The sequence below is a fragment of the Pipistrellus kuhlii genome, unplaced genomic scaffold (assembly GCF_014108245.1).
Source record: "Pipistrellus kuhlii isolate mPipKuh1 unplaced genomic scaffold, mPipKuh1.p scaffold_m20_p_1, whole genome shotgun sequence".
Taxonomy (NCBI): Eukaryota; Metazoa; Chordata; class Mammalia; order Chiroptera; family Vespertilionidae; genus Pipistrellus; species Pipistrellus kuhlii.
This window is the reverse complement of record NW_023425404.1, coordinates 36,937,371-36,956,991: the sequence shown is the minus strand read 5'-3', so window position 1 is coordinate 36,956,991 and position 19,621 is coordinate 36,937,371. Positions and strand designations below refer to the sequence as shown.

General features: G+C 45.9%; 1 protein-coding gene and 1 long non-coding RNA gene across 4 annotated transcripts in view; both read right to left on the bottom strand.

Moving 5' to 3' along the window:
* The window catches only part of RORA (RAR related orphan receptor A), a 707,884-nt gene extending 691,894 nt beyond the window's left edge, over positions 1-15,990 (bottom strand). The window contains exon 1 of one of the 2 annotated variants that reach the window (XM_036440114.2): positions 15,793-15,990. In XM_036440114.2, the coding sequence (XP_036296007.1) occupies positions 15,793-15,961 (169 nt within the window). In that variant the 5' untranslated portion in view covers positions 15,962-15,990. The remainder of the gene's footprint in view (positions 1-15,792) is intronic. The other variant, XM_045581995.1, reaches the window with a different exon arrangement.
* LOC118720227 lies at positions 6,092-9,787 on the bottom strand. 2 transcript variants are annotated; one of them, XR_006741712.1, is made up of 3 exons: positions 8,043-9,787; positions 7,727-7,802; positions 6,092-7,619 (listed from the first exon to the last, which is right to left on the bottom strand). It is a non-coding gene; the product is annotated as an uncharacterized LOC118720227 (long non-coding RNA). The 2 variants fall into 2 exon arrangements; XR_004988372.2 differs by having other exon boundaries at positions 6,092-7,802.
* Positions 15,991-19,621: the final 3,631 nt, after the last annotated feature.

The following is a 19,621-nucleotide window of genomic DNA, read 5'->3' as shown; positions in this document are numbered from 1 at the left end:
TGAACTACTGGTGTTCCAGTTCAACTTCAGAGAAAACAATTTGCATATTATGCTTTTGTGTGTGTGTGTGTGTGTGTGTGTGTGTGTGTGTGTGTGTGTCTTTTTTCTCCTGCAAAAAGGAAATCAGTATTTTTCACTTGGTCAAAAATTTTCCATAGGATTAAGTTAAAATGCTTAGCCTGACCCCTGCCTACTTTATCCAACCACATCTCCTAATTCTCACCAAAGTATTTCATATTTATGCTAAGCTATATACCTCAATCACACTACCTGAATGTGCCATAAACTTTCATCTTGTGTAAACTGGCCAGGAGTATCCTCCCACTTTTTTGAGCTCTAGGAAAATTTCTCTCCATTTTTTCCAAAAACTAGGCGAAGGTATCCACTCCAGTGAAGTTTCCCTGGCTCCTCATGAAGGGTTTTCTCCCTCTTCTGTGTGCTATATATTTTGTAAGTGTCTCTATTCTAGCACTCTTCACATATTTTGAAATTACAAGTTACTTTGTCTGTCCTGCCTATCAATTCCCTTAATTCAACTCTGCACCTCCACTGAACAACAAGGGACCTGGCACATCATAAGTGCTCAATAAATACTTGATGGATCAATGAAAGGAGGCAATGTATAACATCACTTTTAAACATCTAAAACTTTCAAAGAATATTAGATTTTCTTGCCTCATCCCATTTTCCCCTCAGCTGGCTGATCTTTCATATATTGATTCTAAACTGCACCATCATTAGCATCCCAAGGGCATTCACTGAATGCTCAAATAAGAGACAGAGATATGGGATAGAAGACTCAAGACAATCTACAACATTGCCCTGAAGGAACTGAGACCAGTGAGAAGATAAACACAGCTGAAGCAGCAAAATGTGAATTCAATAAGGACTCTAACTAATGAGCGATAAAATCAGAGTGTGTTTGCTACTAAAAAAATAATAATGGGAAAGATCAATTAATAAATGGATGTTATCAAACACCATGGCAATTTTCATTAAAACATTTTATTAGACACAATATGATATTTATATTTTTCATTGAGGTTTGCAATAAAATTTCTCCACTAAATATATTCTTAATCCAGATGCCAGGCATTGATTGATGCTGTGTACTCTCCCCTCAAATGTTCATAGAGTTTAAAATCAACTTTGTTGACCTAGCTGATTTGGCTCAGTGGGTAGAATGTCAGCCTGGGGACTGAAGGGTCCTGGGTCAAGGGCACATGCCTGGGTTGAGGGCTCAATCCCCAGTAGGGGGCATGCAGGAGGCAGCCAATTAATGAGTCCCTCTTATCATTTATATTTTTATTCCTCTCCCTCTCTGAAATAAGTAAAAATATTTGAAAAATAAAAATAAAAATAAATCAACCTTGCTGTGCTGAGATAAGGGGAGTGCATATTGGGGTGTGAAGCAAATTTATTTCAATAGTTTGGTCATCAGAGCAGGCATTATATATATATGAATGTTAAATATATACTAAACTTGCCGAAACCGGTTTGGCTCAGTGGCAGAGCATGGGTCTGGGGACTGAAAGGTCCCAGGTTCGATTCCGGTCAAGGGCATGTACATTGGTTGAGGGCACATCCCCGGTAGGGGGCGTGCAAGAGGCAGCTGATCGATGACTCTCTCTCATCGATGTTACTAGCTTTCTATCCCTCTCTCCTCCTCTCTGTAAAAAAATCAATAATATATATATATATATATATATATATATATATATATATATATATACACACACACACACACACACACACACACACACTAAACTACATAAATATATACTAAACTACATAAAACCTCAACTCCTTGATCAAGGTCTTTTTACGGTTCTGGATTACCAAGTGGTGGTGTTGACAATGCTACAGAGGCAAAATCCTGGAATGAGAGCAAGTAAGAGATGGAGGCTCCCAATAAAATCCCTTTTGGATGGTCCTATAGGAAAACATGGAGTCTTGTTTTCAATCCAGATTGGAGGTGAACCAGGTAAACCTTCAGAATCTCCCCGGAGATACCACTGTAATGGTTGGAAACTCAGGGATAATTACTGCTAAATGACCCCCTGATATCAAGCCTTCCAGGGTGGGGTGAAGGGATAAAGTTACTGGAATCAAGATAAATTGTAATACTGTCTCAGATTCTGAATTTATAGATCTCACTGGGGGAGTGGCCCCATTTGTTGCTGTCTTCTCAGATTCTGTTTGTGCTCATAGGGTTAGCTTATGACTTCTAGCTTAAAGAAAAAAAAAAAGAAAAAAAAGCCTCTATCGATTGTGAAAGAAGTTCCTTGGCCTTTAATCCTTCTTCCCAAACTTAAGAAATATCAATTACTAGAAGTTCTCAGACATGGTAATAAGGATGAAAAGGTTGAAACACATACACAAAAGCCTTGTTTTTCAACCTTAGCCTTGATGGTATTTTTGCCTTAGCCTGTCATAACTGATAGCTGCCCCCTGCAGACTCACCAAACTATTAAAAGGCACCAAAAGGCAAGCATCTTTATGGCATGGTATTATATCTTCTCCTTGATCTACCTGACTGGCAGAATATGCCTGTGTACCTATGTGTATACGTATGTGTGTGTGTGTATGTATAAGTATATTAGATTTAAAGATATACAAATTTACTTTTTCATGGAACAAGGGCTTATTTTCATTGACTGTTCAGTATTACAAGAGTGGGGCTTCTCAGCAAGAGTCCGTTTCTTAAAGACCAGACACTCTTAAGTCTGTGTGTGTGTGTGTGTGTGTGTGTGTATCACCCACACTATCACAATACAAATTAGACAAAATAGATGCTTAATGGTGTAATTCACTTTACAATGGCACTATTATTATAGCGTTACTCTATTTTCATTACTACTGCATATTAGAAGCAGCTTCCAACATGTTTGAGTGCAGAAATAAAACAACCCAATCACAGTGCCAATTAGTTCTATAAAAGTCATGTAGTATATCAAAACTAAAGCATTTCCCAGCAGCCCACAAAGACAGAATTCAACTCTTGGTTCACTTCTTCTAGCTTGCTATGCTTCCACCCCTACTCTACTTTGACCTATCCTAGGCTAATTACAATCTAAAATCAATAAAAGACCCTTAGAAAGTTCTCTAAGAAAAGATATCATAATCCATCAGCACACCCTTACCTTGTGCTAGCATTATTTTCCTGGGTTTACCCAATACCATTGTGTACCAATAACTACTCTTTCTCATGCTGCTCTCTCATCAGCTCAATTCTGTAACAGCAGAGCAATTTCAAGCAGGTTGTGAGTATTGCTTGCAAAGTGCATGTAAATTATTAGATTACATTACAAGTGAAAGGCTCAGCAGTGGGTCACCATAGTGAAGCATTAATGTAGAACAAGTTGAATGGAACCCTTGCAGACAAGCTTCTTCAACATGATTTTTTTGGCAGCAAGGAGAAAGTAAGTACAGGGTAGGGAGGGCAAGGAACGATGGGCGGCTGCAAAATGAGGTGTGAGAGCACATAGGAGTATAGTGGAGGGAGCTCCCCCAGCCTCAGCCGCTAAAGGAGGCAGCCTGTGGGTACCATAGGAATAGTGGGGTCAGGATAGAAGGTGGCAGCCAGACATGGGCCCTCCTCTATCTCAGCTCAAGGGATGGGTGTAACCTCAGAGAAGTCAGCAAGTGGCTGATGGGTTTGAACTCAAGTGATCTGTCCTCAATGGCAGAATCCATCCCATGGCAGCTGAGCTGAGGGACTACAGCAGGATGCAGTCCAGGAAAGGAAACTGGTGATAAAAGGAAAGGATTTAGGACTCTGAAGTGCATGAACTCCTGCTTATTTCACAGAGCAACCAGTAGAAATCAAGGAAGAATGCTCCAAGCAAAGAGAGCTGAAGACTTGAGGATATGCTCCATCAACACCACATGTTTTATCACCACCACCACGTGCTCTATCATCACCACCACGTGTTCCACCATTACCACCATGTGCTCTATCATCACCACCACATGCTCCATCATCAGCACAGGTTCCATCATCACCACCATGTGCTCCATCATCACCACTACGTGCCCCATCATCACCACCACATGCTCCATCATCAACACGGTCACTGAAGCCACCATTGATGTGTGCCAGGCATCCTGCCAGGGGCAGCAACATGCAGAATCTGGGGATTCTCTCATCCACCTTGGGAAAGTTAGCTCCACCATCATCCCCAATTTCCAGGTGTTGAAAGAAATAGACTGAGTGGTTAATGAACTTACTTAAGGTCACACAGCTCACACAGAGCACACCTGGGCCTCTGGCCTAGGTCTGTCTCACTCACAGCAGGCTTACAACAACCACGTGTGCTCTCTCCCAACATATTCAGCTTTGGTCTGAGTGCTCAAGCCTGGAACAGGACTGAACCTGCCACTGAGAGGAGGCATGATGGACCCAAGGCAAAGAGAAGGGGGATCAACAAGGGCAGACGGGTCCAAACCCAAGGCCCAGTTAGAAGAATAAGCAGGTAGAAGCTGTGCTTGCAGAGTTGGGAAGTGGAGAGCTGAATCTACTGGGGAAGCAACCAGCCCTGCAGGGCAATGTGGGAGAGATTGTCTGCACAGCTAATGAGCACCTGCTTTCTGCAAGGCACTATGCAGGAGTAAGAGAGTAATTCCTGGTGCTGGTCTCCTGGGGGTGACTAGATTCTTACCCAGGAGAGAACACTATAGACAGCGCAAAAGAACCTGGCAAAAGAAGAGGTTACATGTTGATCGAATGAGCAAGGCCCACAGACTGACTCTGTAAAAAAAACAGGGTCATTGGAACTGCAGGAGGAAGAGGATGCATCCTATCTGGAGCTAAAATAATTGTAGGATACACTTAGATGACCATCAGACATATCCCAGACAGTAGGCTACGTTGAGAAAGAATACCACTAGAATGTAAGATTCAGGAAGGCAGGGCTTTGACCTCTCCTGTTCGCTGCTTTATCCCCAGAACCTAGCACAGTGCCTAGCACATAGAAGGTGCTCAACAAATATTTGTTGAATGAAAGAATGCCATCTCTTGCTTTTACACAGTGACATTAACTCTAAGCAAAGGGGATCCCAGAATTTACGTTCTAAGCCAGTGAATGAACGTGTGCTAAAAGTGGCATAGAGATAATGTAGGATTACAAGTAAGCATTTACATCATTTTCCCTGCCCCACTCCCTCCCTGAAATCGTAATGTGGGACACTTAGGGTTCAACATCAGTTATTGTGGAAACCCTCCCTCACCGCCCCCCTCCACACCACTCCCACCACAGGGCCATGACCCGCAGAAAGGTGGCTTCTACCCATGCCCATGACAGGGTTTTTCCAACTGCAGGAGCAGCCCCAAAACAGATAATAAAAAATAAGCTTGGTGGCTGTGACTTATATTTTGTCTTTAAATAATACAGCAAAAATTATAGTGTATCATAAGTAAAGCTTAAATATTTTCTATGAAAATTATTTAAAGTGTGTGTGTGTGTGTGTGTACACAATGGCTCACAATGCAGTATGTTTCCTTATTATAGGTCACAGTATAAACACCTGAATACAATGCCCTAGAGGGGCAAGACATTTCAATTTGGGGGCACTCCTTTTCACATGCCAGCTGAATGACCGTCTCCCTGGTTGAATGTGATCATCAGAGGTAATACTCTTCAAGCCAGTAAGCTTGGTCCATCCTAAAACGTGAAAAATTCTGCACAACATGATAACTTCAGAATCAGTTCCATCAAGGTATCCCCAGTTTCACAGCACACAATGTTATTTTAAAATAAAAATTTATTTTTTTCTACTTACAAAAATAATACATGCATACTGCAGGAAACAATGTAATACAGAAGAGCACACAAAAAAAAAAAAAAAAAAGAAAAAAAGAAAAGAAACTTACAGATGACCCCATCATCCAGAGATGACCATTTTATAACTTTATCATTGAGGTATAAGTGGGTCCATATGTTAATATGTATATATGTGTATGTGTATCTACATGCACACATACACATATAAATACACATATACACACTATAGTTTTCACAAAGATACCATTCTGTGCACAACACTATGGAAGCAATAGGTCATAAACTGTTCCCCCTGTTCAGAAATATCTTTCTAGTACAATAGGATTTTCACTGGCTACGTAGTATTCCATTTGCAGACTTGCTCTTGACATCCCAGAAAAGGCACGGCCTTAAACTGGCTGCCTTGCAGGACTGCTGCTGAGATACATCCTTCCCCCACCGCCCTCCTCCCTCCCCACTCCCAGCTGCGTCTAGCTCCCACAAGCACTGAGTACAAGATGCTCAGCTCCACATCCTGTCCTTTACAATCCACTAAGCCAGACCACGAGGCTCAGGCACTATTTTTATGCTTTAGAATGGCTTTACTGACACAGCCACAAAGCTCACTGGCTAATTTTTAATTAAAAATAAAAATGACCAGCGGGATTTTAAAAACTAACAATTACTGACAATGTTCCACTATTGATGAACAGCCAACACTCCTTGCGCTTACTTTCATACAGATCCACTACCTAATGCAGGATTAACTCGTGTTCATCTTAGTATCCTCGGGGGGTTTTCCTAGGAGACGGGAACTTGATGCTGTAGCTTATTGGAACTTCTGGCACAGCAAGAAAGTGGAAGGAACTATTATAATTATGAGGTAAGAAAGCAGAAGACTAGTGTTGCAGGCATGGCCTCGCTGCATACTAAGAACGGGGAGCTCACACAATTAGATCTCTGGTTTAAACAAGAGGCTAGGCCAGATGATTCATAGACCCCTTCTGGCTCTGACAGGCTTTCTTCTAATAAAACATGAGAAGTGGCAGCATCATAGTTCTGTAACTATCTCCCTCTATTATCTATTTTCATATAGATAGAGTAAGCACTACAAATCTAACTCACACCCCCGAGCTCCAGATTAGAAATTTCATGAGCCCTTTCAGAGCAGCAGCAGCTTCCTCCCCGATTCACCTGCGGGGCCTCAAGGAAGTTGCAGACCCTCCCTGATGTTCAGCCTTCATCCTTTACACCGTGGAGGTTTACATCTTCTGGGCTGACAGCCCGGTCTACAGAACTGTCTGCTCTCTGCATAACCGTGCTCATCAGAAGTGGCTCCTGAGTGCGAGAAATGGTAACACACACCTCTGGCCACTTCTCCCTTGTCACCATCCGTCAACTAGCACGGTCACCAAAGGAAAAATCATTTCTGATTATCAGAGTATTTCGTTTGCCTCTGCTTTCCCAATGCTTCTTTACCTGGACAATTGAGAGTCGTGAGCAGTTCACCCTCCCTGGTGCCCTGTCCTTTCAGACATCATGTCCCCATCACACAAAGGTTCCCAGGACTACAGGCTATGTGGTAACTGCGGCCTTCTTACCATGCACTGGGTTTAGAGCTGCACAGAGAAAACGAAAAGCAAGGCACTTTATGGAAGAGTTTTTAGACTTGCTAAATACGTCTTGTGTCTTCTGTGATCTGTGTGTTGACAATCCATTAACGTCTATAAAGTGGCTCCTTCCCCAGGACGGGCATCGATCCTATGGGATGTTGGAAGCCTCTTTGCTTCTGGAGGGCAGACTCACATCTGACTGTCTTTTCTCTGTCTTTGTCCATTTCTTCGGGTTTCTTTAAAACTATTTGGAAGAGTCAATAAACAGGCTGATTTCTTTCACACACTAGGAAGCAGATCACCGTGCCCTTCAGACCTCGCCTGGCTCTGTTTTCCCAAGTATTCCCTTACCTGCCTTTGCCAGTCGACATTCTCAACAAGTTCATCACAACTTCTCCAAGTGCCAACTTTCCCCCTTCCCACGGCCCTTGTTAAAGATAATTTAATATTAGAAAGGCCATTTCAGAGGCAATTCTAATTTTTTTTTTTTTTTTTTTTTTTTTGCATAGAAGGCTCTTCCCTCTAAAGATCCCCTTCCTTCCTTCACAGTCCCGCCCCCTCCCTCCCCAGCCCCTGACAGGCATTCTTCATTTCTGCCTGCACTGCTCCACTCCCATTTCACCATGCTTATCTTGTCCCCCAAAATACTTCACCCGGCGAAACACACTTTAGCTTGTGGTTCTCCTTCCTTCACTCCACTTCTGAGAGAAATGTCTGTGTCTGGAGATTGTAAAGTCACCTTCAGGAAAGAGGCATACAGTGGCTGTCAATTAATCAGGATAAGACAGAAAAAATTACATCGTGTGCAGCTTTGCTTCTCAGTACATGCAGTGATGCTCTGGGGATCAAAAGGATTTCTCCCAACGCAACCTAACTTTCACATTTACACCTTCGGTTTGGCTGCAACGCATTCTCTACCTCGCAGTACAGTAAGTGTTCTGGGTTATTTAAAACAGTGATTACCATACCTCATTATACATTTAGGTGTTGGTCCCTCATTTACCCCCCCCTCCCCCAATTCTGTTTCATCTCTATTCTTCATAACATGCCTGTTGATCCATGTTGGCATTTTCTGCTTATAAAATAAAGTCAAATGATTTCAGATCCTGTGGTTTTTATTCCCACATCTAGTTTGACATATAGATTTTTAAGCCAGTTTATTTTCTCCCATTAAGCACCGATCCAAATGTCGCCATTCTCATCACGTATACAATTCCATCAAGTTTCGGAGTGTCGTTTATACACAATTTTATTTCTTCTTCCTCCTTTCACACACGCCTACCACCTAAGGTACAGCAACGTCGCTGCATTCATATTTCATAAACTTCATCAGTATTCAGCCAAATTCTCCCCCAAAGGAAGCCAAGTATTTTTAACAGCGTGCTGCCTCTTTCACAGGCGTGAGGGCCCCAGACTAAGTAGCACCCTTCCTTGTGCCCCAAAGAGTTTCCCGTAGTATGGTCTGGACCTAGGGACTGCCTAATGATTAAAAAAAGAAAAGAAAAAAAAACCTTTCAGATAGTTCATAATCGAACCTCAAATGCCCAACCCCACTATCAGAGATGATGTAAGGCTGACTGCACTTCAGGGAACACAACACCGGGACCGCCACTGCCCAGGACGGCCCGGAGTCCTTCAGCCCTGTCCAGGACTTGGGGCACCTGCACTCTCAGCCATCAGGGGACGCTGCAAAGGGCTCCCCCGCTGGCCACCAGGGCCTCGGCTCTGTGGGCAAGATAATCACCAGGAAACCACGGTGCCACGCGTTGTCCATGTGCCACGGCACATAATGGGATAAGACAGCTGGTAATAATGACGTGTCCGTTAAGGCCATAAACATCTGTCGGGGGGTGGAAAACCTCCTCCATCAGCACAAGGGAATTGTTACCTATAATTCCTGTTCACATGGGCGTGTAAAAACCGGAGCACCACGTGCGCCTGCCTAATCCAGGACTCTGGCAGGTGTGTTCCTCATCATGGATAGCTTTAGAAAACCTTCCGGGTAATTTTACTACAAGAGCAAAAAATAAATAAATAATTGGGAGGTCACAAAAGCACAGCAAGGCTCCCCGCAAGCTGAATGCCCAACACTGTGACATCCAAAGTATCAAAAGGTAACTGCAGACTGGCACTAAGTTGGGTCCCAGACTAAGTGGCACCCTTCCTTGTACCCCAAAGAGTTTCGTCTGCTACAGTCTGGACCTAGGAACTTCCTCAGGAAGTTGGAGTGGGATGGCCTGGGAAAACCGGCCTCTGAGGGTGTGGTCCCCGGGATGCTTTCCCTCCTGGTGCTAAGAACGAAGGCCTCAGCTTGGAAAAAGAGTTCCTCTGGGGGGAATCTAACTGCTCTTCATTGATGATATTCTTGAAAGTCTTCCTTCTAATCCCGGAGTTTCCTGGCTTTCCAGATTTATGAACCCTTTACCAAAGACACACCTTGAACATATTAGAGCAAGAGGCAAAATTAGTTAGCATTTCTATCTCCTATCTTATAGGGGACTCGTTACAAAATGCTGCTACGGTATGCTACAGTGGGTAGCTTATTTGTGTCTACAATAGCCTCCTTGAACATGTGAGAATGATTTTACATCCTCTACAACTCTAGAGAAAAAAAGCATGGCTCCAGACTTGAGTTGAAATTTTCCCACAAAATAAAAACCTCAATTAATCAGAACCAAATAAGTGAAATGAATTTTTATTTTGTTTCTTGCAGCCTGGAGAATAAGAGAGATAAATAACAAAACATACTGCTATCAAAGATTTTTTAAAAAAATGCAATTTCCAATATGGAGTCAGGACAGATCTAGTCCAATCTCAGATTCCGTCCCTACTCACAGTTTCTATAAGGTACAATGGGAATTCATCCTCCGAACAGTGGCCCTGTGGCACCGTAATATCCTCAAACCTCAGAGGAAGGCTCAGTTACATCCTAAATGTTCTTTTTAAGGTAGAAAATGAGATCTGCATATTTAAAAACTATATTCAATAAGAAAAAGACCAAAACAGTTCTGGTTAATCTGTTTGTTAAAAAAAAACACAAAAAAAAAAACTCATCAGTAATATCCTGATGTCCATGTATTAATCAATACTTGAACAATGATTATCAGAGGATTTTTTTTTGAGGCATGAATTCAAAAGGATTCAATTTTATTTTTCTTAACATAAGATGGGTGAAAAACTTAACAGTTGATTTCCAAACTAACACTTCGCATCATGTAGAAGAAAAAATACATATTTTTTAGTGATAAATGAAGGGAAAAGAGAGAGAAAGAAAGAGAGAGAGAGGGAGGGAGGGAGGGAGGGAGGGGGAGAGAGAGAGAGAGAGAGAGAGAGAGAGAGAAAGAGAGAGAGATCCCAAGGAAGACAGTCTTCATATTCACAAGGGCATTCCAGATTCTAGGTTAGGGGCCTAGACCAAGGCCTTCACAGCAGCCCCTCTTGCTCTGGAAAACTCATCACTCATCTGGAGTGAACAGGTCAGGAATCTCCTTGAGGCAGAGCATGATGTCTACCTCATGTTGAGAGGGTAAAGAGGGGGAGCAGCAGGAAACTTCATGAGGAGAGCTGCGTTTATGATAAAAAAAAGTTTTGGCATTTCGGGCAGTCACATTATGACTCTCCCCAGACACCTGCAATATAGTTACGCATTTTGCTTCTCCAAACACCGAAGTACGTATTTAGGCTAAGAAGCCCAGCTCATTAAGTAGACTTGGAGGGTGAATGGAACAGAAAGAGGTCACGCAGGAAAAGCGTGGATACTTAGAGAACAGACAGACCACAGAATTCTCCTGGGACCCCCAACTCAGTCTGTCCTCCCGACATCACACCACGCCTTCCTCAAGGCAAACATGGGAGAATGGTCTCCCCAAAATGGCAGAGAAGCGTGCATCTTAACTGAGAAGTGACAAGTGTGTGGCTCAAGGAAGCCCATGGGCTTGTCTCAGGGCATTCCAAAGGTCAGCTCTGGGAGGCTTGCTTCCCAAAGGGATTCACCAAAACCCCTCAGGACAGTTTCAACCAGAGGCACAGCTATTGCGGTGAGCATTCTGGGACCTCCCTGCATCTCTCTTAGGAGTCTCGTAGGGAATGGGCATCCCTGCTGCCTGGAAAGCTCGAGCTTCGGGGTCTTCTGGTTAGGGGTCTCCACTCAGGCTCCATATTTCGGTACCAGAAATAGAGACGTTTTCTAAAGCCAAGGGCTCCGCACCACGCCAGGAGGCTTTGGGACATTCCAGCAGGTGACTCACATAAAAAGAGTCTGCTGTACATGTTTGTAGCCGCAGAGGATTTGACTCCTGGATTAATAATTCAATTATTTTTTTTTTTAAGAAATAAGGAGCTGGGGGGGAGCAACAGAAAAGGCTATCCTAAATATCATCAAATGCATTTTCTAAAATTACTCGATTACATTTTTAGAGGGTGTAATTATAACTGTTTTTATGAGCAATTTACTGGAAAATTAAAGTCTCATGGTTTAAAAAATAATTATCCCATCCCTCTGGCAAAGGGTTTTATCCCAGCCAGCATCTCTTTTAAACTATGCGGCGGCGTTTGTTCACTGCGGAGAGCTGGGTCCGTGTCAGAAAAGTTGACCTGAGAATGCATCTCTAGAGAGGGGTCTCCATTGCCAGGCGAGAGGACCTTCCAGAAAGGGAATCAGCTAGGGCTGAAGGGGTGAGGGGAGGCGAAGCACTTTCAAAGTCAAAGGCTTGTGTGGTTCTAGAATTCCTCAGGGCTACAGGCCTTGTTAACTGATTTTAAATCAATTTAAACAGAGCTTCCAGGGGGATTCGATCTCAACCCAACTGAGCTTTTCAGTGTTAATCCCATCTTTTGCTTTCGATTTTTCCCTTAGGTTGGCCTGCCCTAAAAGCATCCAACCTTCAGCATGAGTTCCAGACCAACTGTGTGGCACCCTCCCGCTGTGAGGATAACTCCAGCGAAGTAAAATATGTAAGCTTCTGGCATGCATATAATAAGGAGATTCTGGAAAGGGGTTTTTAACAACGGTTATGTCACAATGCTCGTGGCTCCCTGAAGCCCCTGAAAGCCTTGTTAAATTAAAGATTCGCTGTGGCTTTTTCTGCTTCATTCTTACTCCCCGTGTTGCTTCTTGCAGTTCTTTTTCTCCCCTTTCATTCTGTAAAGATGGGACTACATGACGCCAGCCAACATGAATACCACCTAGAAAACGGGACAGTCTTCCATGAAAACGGCTCACATTCCCTGCCCAGGTTTTAGGGAAGAGAGAGGTCCGACTTCAGATTGTAAAGTCTCAGGTAGGATTTTGAAAGCTCAGGCACATACTATACACAGCCAGTTCACATGTGGATTCCCAGGAGTTCGGAATGTAGCAGCTACCTAGGCAATGCCTCGTGAGGTCACCTCAATGTCATGAGGATCCAGCCCACAATCTCGGTGGCCTTGAAACACTGCTGGCTGGATGCTAACCCTGCAACCTCTCAGGAAAGCTTCCTACTTCACCCAATGCCAAGAACTCCATTCAACCATCCCTGAGGTTGAAAACGCTAATTACAAGGTGGTGATGTTTGCTGTTCCTCTGAGCTGTGTGCCTTTATGTTTTAAGTATTAGAGAGGCATAATCACCTAGTGTGTAGGTTAATTTCTTTCCGATATTGTAATTTATGCGACATTAATACTGGATGCCAGCTCCAATTTTCTTGCTGCTTACACTCTGGGAGCCGACTTGCATATTCTGCCAACTCCATTACATCATCTGAAAACCCAAACATTTCCCGTTTCTAAATCACTCTCAACTACCAGGCACACTTACACATGCACTCTTTTTCGCCCTGGCTCAACACACATAGATCGGTACCCCTGAGGAGCAGGCGCTACCTCTGAGGTTAGAGTCTGCAAATGCACATCATTTCTGGGAGCTATTACTACTGCTGTGTTAGCTAAAGGATGCCTCCATCTCTGACCTTCCTTTTTCCATTCAGACTGTTATATAACCCAGTGCCTGCGTGCAGGATGTGAGTTGAGTGTTTTGGGCCTTACCCCTCTCCCTCCCCTCGTGAAATCTCTCCCGAGGAATGGACAAGGGGTTGCTTCACAGCAGAGTAGGGACAAGGGTCAGCAGGTCAGCAGGTCAGCAGGTCAGCTGCACCTCTTCCTTGTTCCTCTCCCCTTTTTGCTGAGCCAAGGGGGCTGGTGGTACTGAATGCCCCGGCGTTATATAATTTGCAAGAACAGCAAGTTGCGGATTTGCTAGTTGGTTCTGCAGCCTGCCACCCTGATCTCTTTGCAAGAACACCCTCTGGCAAGAATGACACCTGAAGATGCTAATAACAAACTTGGGGGGGGGGGGGTTGGGGGGAAGGGGGCTTAAGACAGAGGGGAGTGGCAGCTCAAACCAGAAATTAGTGTGGCTCCCTAAATAATATATCTCCCCTTCCAAGAAAAAAAAAAGAAAGAAAGAAAGAAAAAGAAAAGAAAGCAAGCAAGCCTCGGAAACACATGAAGGGGATTTTCTCCAGTGTTTCTGATTAACCCTGTTACATAACCCGCTCGCATTCCAAATCCACCGTCTCAGGGTCTAAATATACTCTTTGCAGCCAAAAGCTTGCCACACACAAACTCACGGAGCTGGCCTTAGGTCCTGGCCCCCGGCCTTGATCCCTCTCCCTCCACTTGCGGCCTTGGCTGAGCCCATCCCTCCCGCTGCCCGAACCCCGGTTTGCGCCCACCCTCCTGCTCCAACCGCGGTTCGGTGCGTTCGCTCTTAGGAAATCGCCTTTAATTAAATGTTTTTCGCGTGTGTCATCCTGATGGCTTTTACTGTACTCGAATTCCGTGAATGGAAAAGCGCCCGGACAGGAGGTGTGGCCAAGGTTGGGGGGTGCGGGGGGGGGGGGGGGATACAGTAAAACAGCCAGCACATGATCAGCCATGTTCCTACCTCCAACTATAACACCGGGAGTAAGGGAGCGGCTCCCAGGTCCTCCCTCGCCTCTCCCCAGCCCTCCCCAAAGGCCGCGGGAAGCCCAGTGGCCAGAGGAGGGGGCGCGCAGGGCCGCGCTCAGGCCCGGACCCGGGAGCCACTCCGCCCGGCCCTGGGCTGCTCTCCGCTTCCTCCGGAGTGACAGGCGTGATTTATACATTATTTACAACAGTCATTAAAGCAATCGCTTCCTCCGGTTCTTTGCAAACTCCAGGCGCATTCAAATAAATAATTCTTCCCACCCCAAGAAAAAGACCCGCATCGTGTCCCGCCACCTTTAAGAGGGAGAGAGGGAGCTCTCCCAAGCACTCCACAGTAAGTAGGGAAAAGCAAGAAGGGCCCATGAAGCCCCCCACACCACCCACACCCACACCCTCCAAATGAAGTGAAAAAAATCGCCCGGGGAGAAGAGGGAGGGAGGACATCGCTCGCACTATCCAACCAGCATTCAACTTGCAGGGACCATGCCCAGCTTCTTGCAGAAACGCTTGCAACCTCACCGAGGGGGGAAGGACTCCCAGGGCAGAAAGAAGTTTGGGTGCCTTTCGAGCTTTCTTTGCTTGTTTGCGTTTGCGGACGCTCACTCGGAAGGCGCGTGGAGCTGCTCCCCGCAGGCCCGCCGCCCGCCCTCCCTCCGCGCGCGGGCGCACACGCCCCCCGCAGCCCGGGCGCCGGGCTTCGAACCCCCGTCGGCAAACTTGCGCATCTCCCTCCGCCGCGCCCGCCGGACAACTTGGCGGGCACCTCTCGCGCCCGCAGCCCGCTCCCTCCAACCCTTCCGCCAAACCCCTTAGCCCACCGGAGAAGGTGCTCACGTCGCCCCCAGATCCGGGGCGCCCCCGCTCCACCCCTGGGGTCTCCCTGGTGGCTGACTCCACCCGCCCGCCCTCAGCTCTATGGAGGGATTAAAAAAATAATAATAATAAATAAAATAAAAACCCAGCCCGCCTCGGGCAGCCTGGGCCCAAACTGTCAAAGAGGAGAAAAGGTAAAAGGGGAGGAGGAAGGTAGCCATAAACAGAATTTTTTTCTTTTTTTCCTTCTTTTAAAAGGACACTGCCGCTTTAAAAGTTTCTTTCCCGGGGCCCCCACTCTCCCGGTTCTCCTTGTTTTGGGGGAGCGTATTTCATTTCGGCAGCGCGGCTTTCCCTCCTCTGTTTTGCAGGGGGGGAAAAATCAAAGCCAGGGGGGTGAGCCCGCCGGCTGTCAAGCCTCCTGCCGCCTTCCCCGCCCCCCTCTGCTCCCCGCACACTGAGGACGGGCTGCAAAAGTTTGCAACATTTCTGGGGGGCCCGGGGGGGAGGGGAGAGGGGTGCTCCGGGCTCGGGGCGCCGCCGCCGCCTGCTCGCGCGCAGCAGCTCCGGACCCCGCGCCCCGGGCGCCCGCTCCCGGCCGCCCCCCGCCCCGCGCCCCGGCTCCCGCCGCCCCCTCCTCACCCCCTCGCAGCTCCTACCTCTGCCGCCGCCGCTGGAATAGCTCTGCCTGCGCGCCGGGGCGGGCGGCTCGCTCTTGCGGGCGGAATCCTGGTGCAGCGGGGTCTCCCCGGAGCCGGCGGCCGCGTCCGCGCCGCTGCTGCCCGGCTCGCTGGCGGCGGGGTCGGGGGCTGCCGGAGCTGACTCCATGTTTTTTCCCAATGTAGAGATCGCTGGAGATGGCGAGCTCCGAGACTCCCTCTATCTTCTGTTTTCAGAGCAACTCTATGGTACCAAAAAAAAAAAAAAAAAAAAAAAAAAGGAGCAGGAGACCGGGGAGAGCTGAAGGGAGAGAGCTCGCGGCGGCGGGCGGGCGAGGGAGAGCGCCGAGTGTGTCTGGGTGGACGCGTGTGTGCGCCCGCGAGGGGACAGGAGGCGGGTCTGGCCACAGGCAGCGCTAGCGAGAGCCTCTCCAGCCCCGGCCCCCACACCCACATTCCCCACCCTCCAGACCCCAGACCGGGAGCCGCAGACTGGCTGCCGATTTTGGGAGGTGGGGGAAAGAGGAGAGGAGGAGAAGAGAGCCTCTGATGTCCCAGTCCTCCACGCTCCCCAGTCCAGGAACAGAAATTTAGACCGGCGAGATGATTCCGTGCCTACTACTCCTGAGGCTCTCTCTTGGGAACTAAGCTCACCCCCACCCGCATCAGCCCGGGAAGAGACAGATCTGATGATCCACTTTGGGGAACCGCCAGTAGCTTCCTGCAGCCCAGCCCCAGCCCAGGACTGAGCAGAAACTTACAAGGAGTGAGACCTGAACTTGACACCCCAAGGAATGCAAAGGATGAGAGGGGACCAGGCACTTCTGACTTCTTATGGGAAGTCCAGTGGGTTTCCAGTCTTGGTTTGATACATGCGTGTGGCTAACGCAGATTTTGTGAGTTTAGAATCTCATGGATGGCCAGCTTCTGGTGTGACTGGAAAAAGATCTCTTTGGGCTCCTTTGCTGTTTCCTCCGCGGAGGATCCAGAAACACTTGGCAGGGCAATTTCTACTGAAGAACACTTTGGCCTGTTTGGTCCATGGCTGTCTAAGCAGGATGCATCTTGTTCACGTGAAGCTGCTAATTGTCTGCTGTTGCTCTTGCTATGAATGGTACAGTTTCATCTATAAGATGTATACTGGAGAAACATTAATAACATCTGGATAATAAAATTCAGATATTTAACGGCACCTAATAAGTCACATCATTGTAGGTAGGCATCACTCTATACCCACCTTTTATTGAAACACAGTATGTTTAATAAAATTCAAGGAAAATGGAAAATTGCATCAGTGCTAGTTTGACTTGCCCCCAACTCCAATTTGAAGGAACAATACTAATTAGATGAGTGAAAAACATTCAGAAGGTAGTAACCTGATTTCTCTGCATCCATTCTCAATCCACCATTTACTTTGGCCTGCAAAGACACAGATGAAATCAGCACATTTTAAACACATACTCCCCACCTTCCTTTCAGAAGGCTCACTTGCTCGCTCGCAAATTTAGACAATAAAAAGTATTATAGCCGAAACCATTTGGCTCAGTAGATGGAGCGTCAGTCAGGGGACTGAAAGGTTCCAGGTTCAATTCTGGTTAAGGGCATGTATGTACCTTGGCTGCGGGCACATCCCCAAAGGGGGTGTGCAGGAGGCAGCTGGTCGATGTTTCTCTCTCATTTACATTTCTAGCTCTCTATCCCTCTCCCTTCCTCGCTGTGAAAAATCAATAAAATATATTTAAAAAAATATTATTATATACCAAAGGTGGCATAAATATGTATATTTAGGGGGAGATAATTGTGGCACATTTTGCATTTGCTGACTTCCTGGTTTGGAGAAAAAAATGCACTTTAAAAATAAGGAGGGGAAACCTGGTTAGATAATAGCTTAAGAAGAACTTCCACCTGCCAACTTCACATGTGGTTTGTGTTACTGTTACCGATGTTGGTCTGGTTTCAAATACACAATGCAGTTTGCTGTGGTCTGTGCGTTAATCAGCAAAACCTGTGGTCCACTCTTGGGAGTGATGTAGATGAGATGTGAACAGTCCTGATACTTTCATCCAGACTCTGCAAGGATCCCTGGCGTTAGCCTGTCAGCACCTAGGAGCAATGCCATGGTTGTCTCCTCCATCCCAAGTCAGATGTGTGCATTTACCTATGCATAGAGCACAGACTTTCAGAGCAGCCTTCACACCATTCGCAATTGGTTAGTCTGTTCATGTTCTTCATACAATTGACCTACCCTGTCACACTTGACTTTTCTAAGTAAACACATATATCAAAGTGCACAGTTTAGTAAGTTCCTGTGGGACCCGTGGGTGTCTCAAAATACATCCATTAACCCATATTAATTTTAGAATATTTAAAAGATAATTCTCATGTTAAATGTCACCAATAATTTGGAATGCAAATTATATGTACCAGTATCAACTGGTTAACATTGTTTTGGTTAAGTCTATTCCCCTGGGCCTTCAATTGGTTCCTAAACTGGTATTTGCTCACCCTGGAAAGACTTTCCTGAAAATGGCCCTGGTGACCCTAGTCAATCAACGTAAAATCCATAGTCCCTTCAGCAGTAAATTTCAGCTCCAAAAAGCCATTTCTCCTAACTCTCTCAAACAATTACTGCTTCTGCAATTTAAAACAATTGGGAACTCAAGTGCTTTCCCCAAGGGAAAAATAAAAGTGAGTTAGATACATTCCCAAACTGTCAATCATTGTTACTAAAGTGTAAATTACCTGAATTGGGGAAGCATTTGAAACCTGAAAAGCACAGTGATTAGGTATTTCTTTCTTTCCCTCCCGCCCCTACTCCGATTACTAATTAAGGCTTTCAATGTTCCAAATATTTGGAAAGACAGGAGCCTTCCTTAGACTCTGCACACTGACAAAGACCAACAGTGTTTACCTAAAAACGGTTCTTTTACTTGGTACTACTGAGTTCTCTGACAGACAATGGCTTAAAACAAAACAAAACAAAACAAAACAAACAAACAAAAAAAAACCTGCTATGCTTTGTAGAACAAATAAGCCTGAATTCAATTTTTACAACTCCTCTCTCCCTCCCCAACTTCACCAGGACTCTCCCTATCTCCTTACAGGTGTCAGTCTCCTCTCTTAATAGTAACACTACTTTTTTTCTTACCCCAAAGTAATTACCGGGAACCTCAGAGTCAGTTTTAACCCTTCTCTTTCACTCCTGCCCCTAGTTCCCCATGACCTTACATATTTGTCAAGTGCTTGAACATCTATCTCTATAACATCTGCCTCTCCTTTCTGTGGCCACCAGGCCAGTTCCTGACATTATTGGTTGCCTAGACCACGCCAATAACCTTCCAAATAACTGGTCTTCCGTCTTTTCACCATTCTAATCCATCCTAGACAGCTCTGCCAAGTTAATTACCCTGAACTACAGCTCTCATTTCCCACCATGTCACTCCCCTGCTTACAAGACTTTAACAGCTCCCCATTGCCTATCCAATTAACTACTAAACTAGTCAACACGGTATTCAAGGCTCTACCTTACTTACTGCTGCACTCCTGCTCCAGGGATGGCAAATCAGCCTTATCTCCTGAAGGGACTCCTGAGGTTGGTCGGGAAGGTGTGGGGTGTGATTGACGAATGCTGTCTTCCATGGGTGGAGGATGGGGAGCGTGACACTCATGCCAGGAGTTTGCCAAACTGCATTCCATCCTTACATAATCCCTGCAATCAAACTGGGCCTTATGCTGATCCCTGTTCCTCCTCCTTGTAGTCCAGGATAGAGGATATGGGGACAGGTGCCCATGCCTCTTCCCTCTGAAACACCCTTCCTGACTTCTTTGC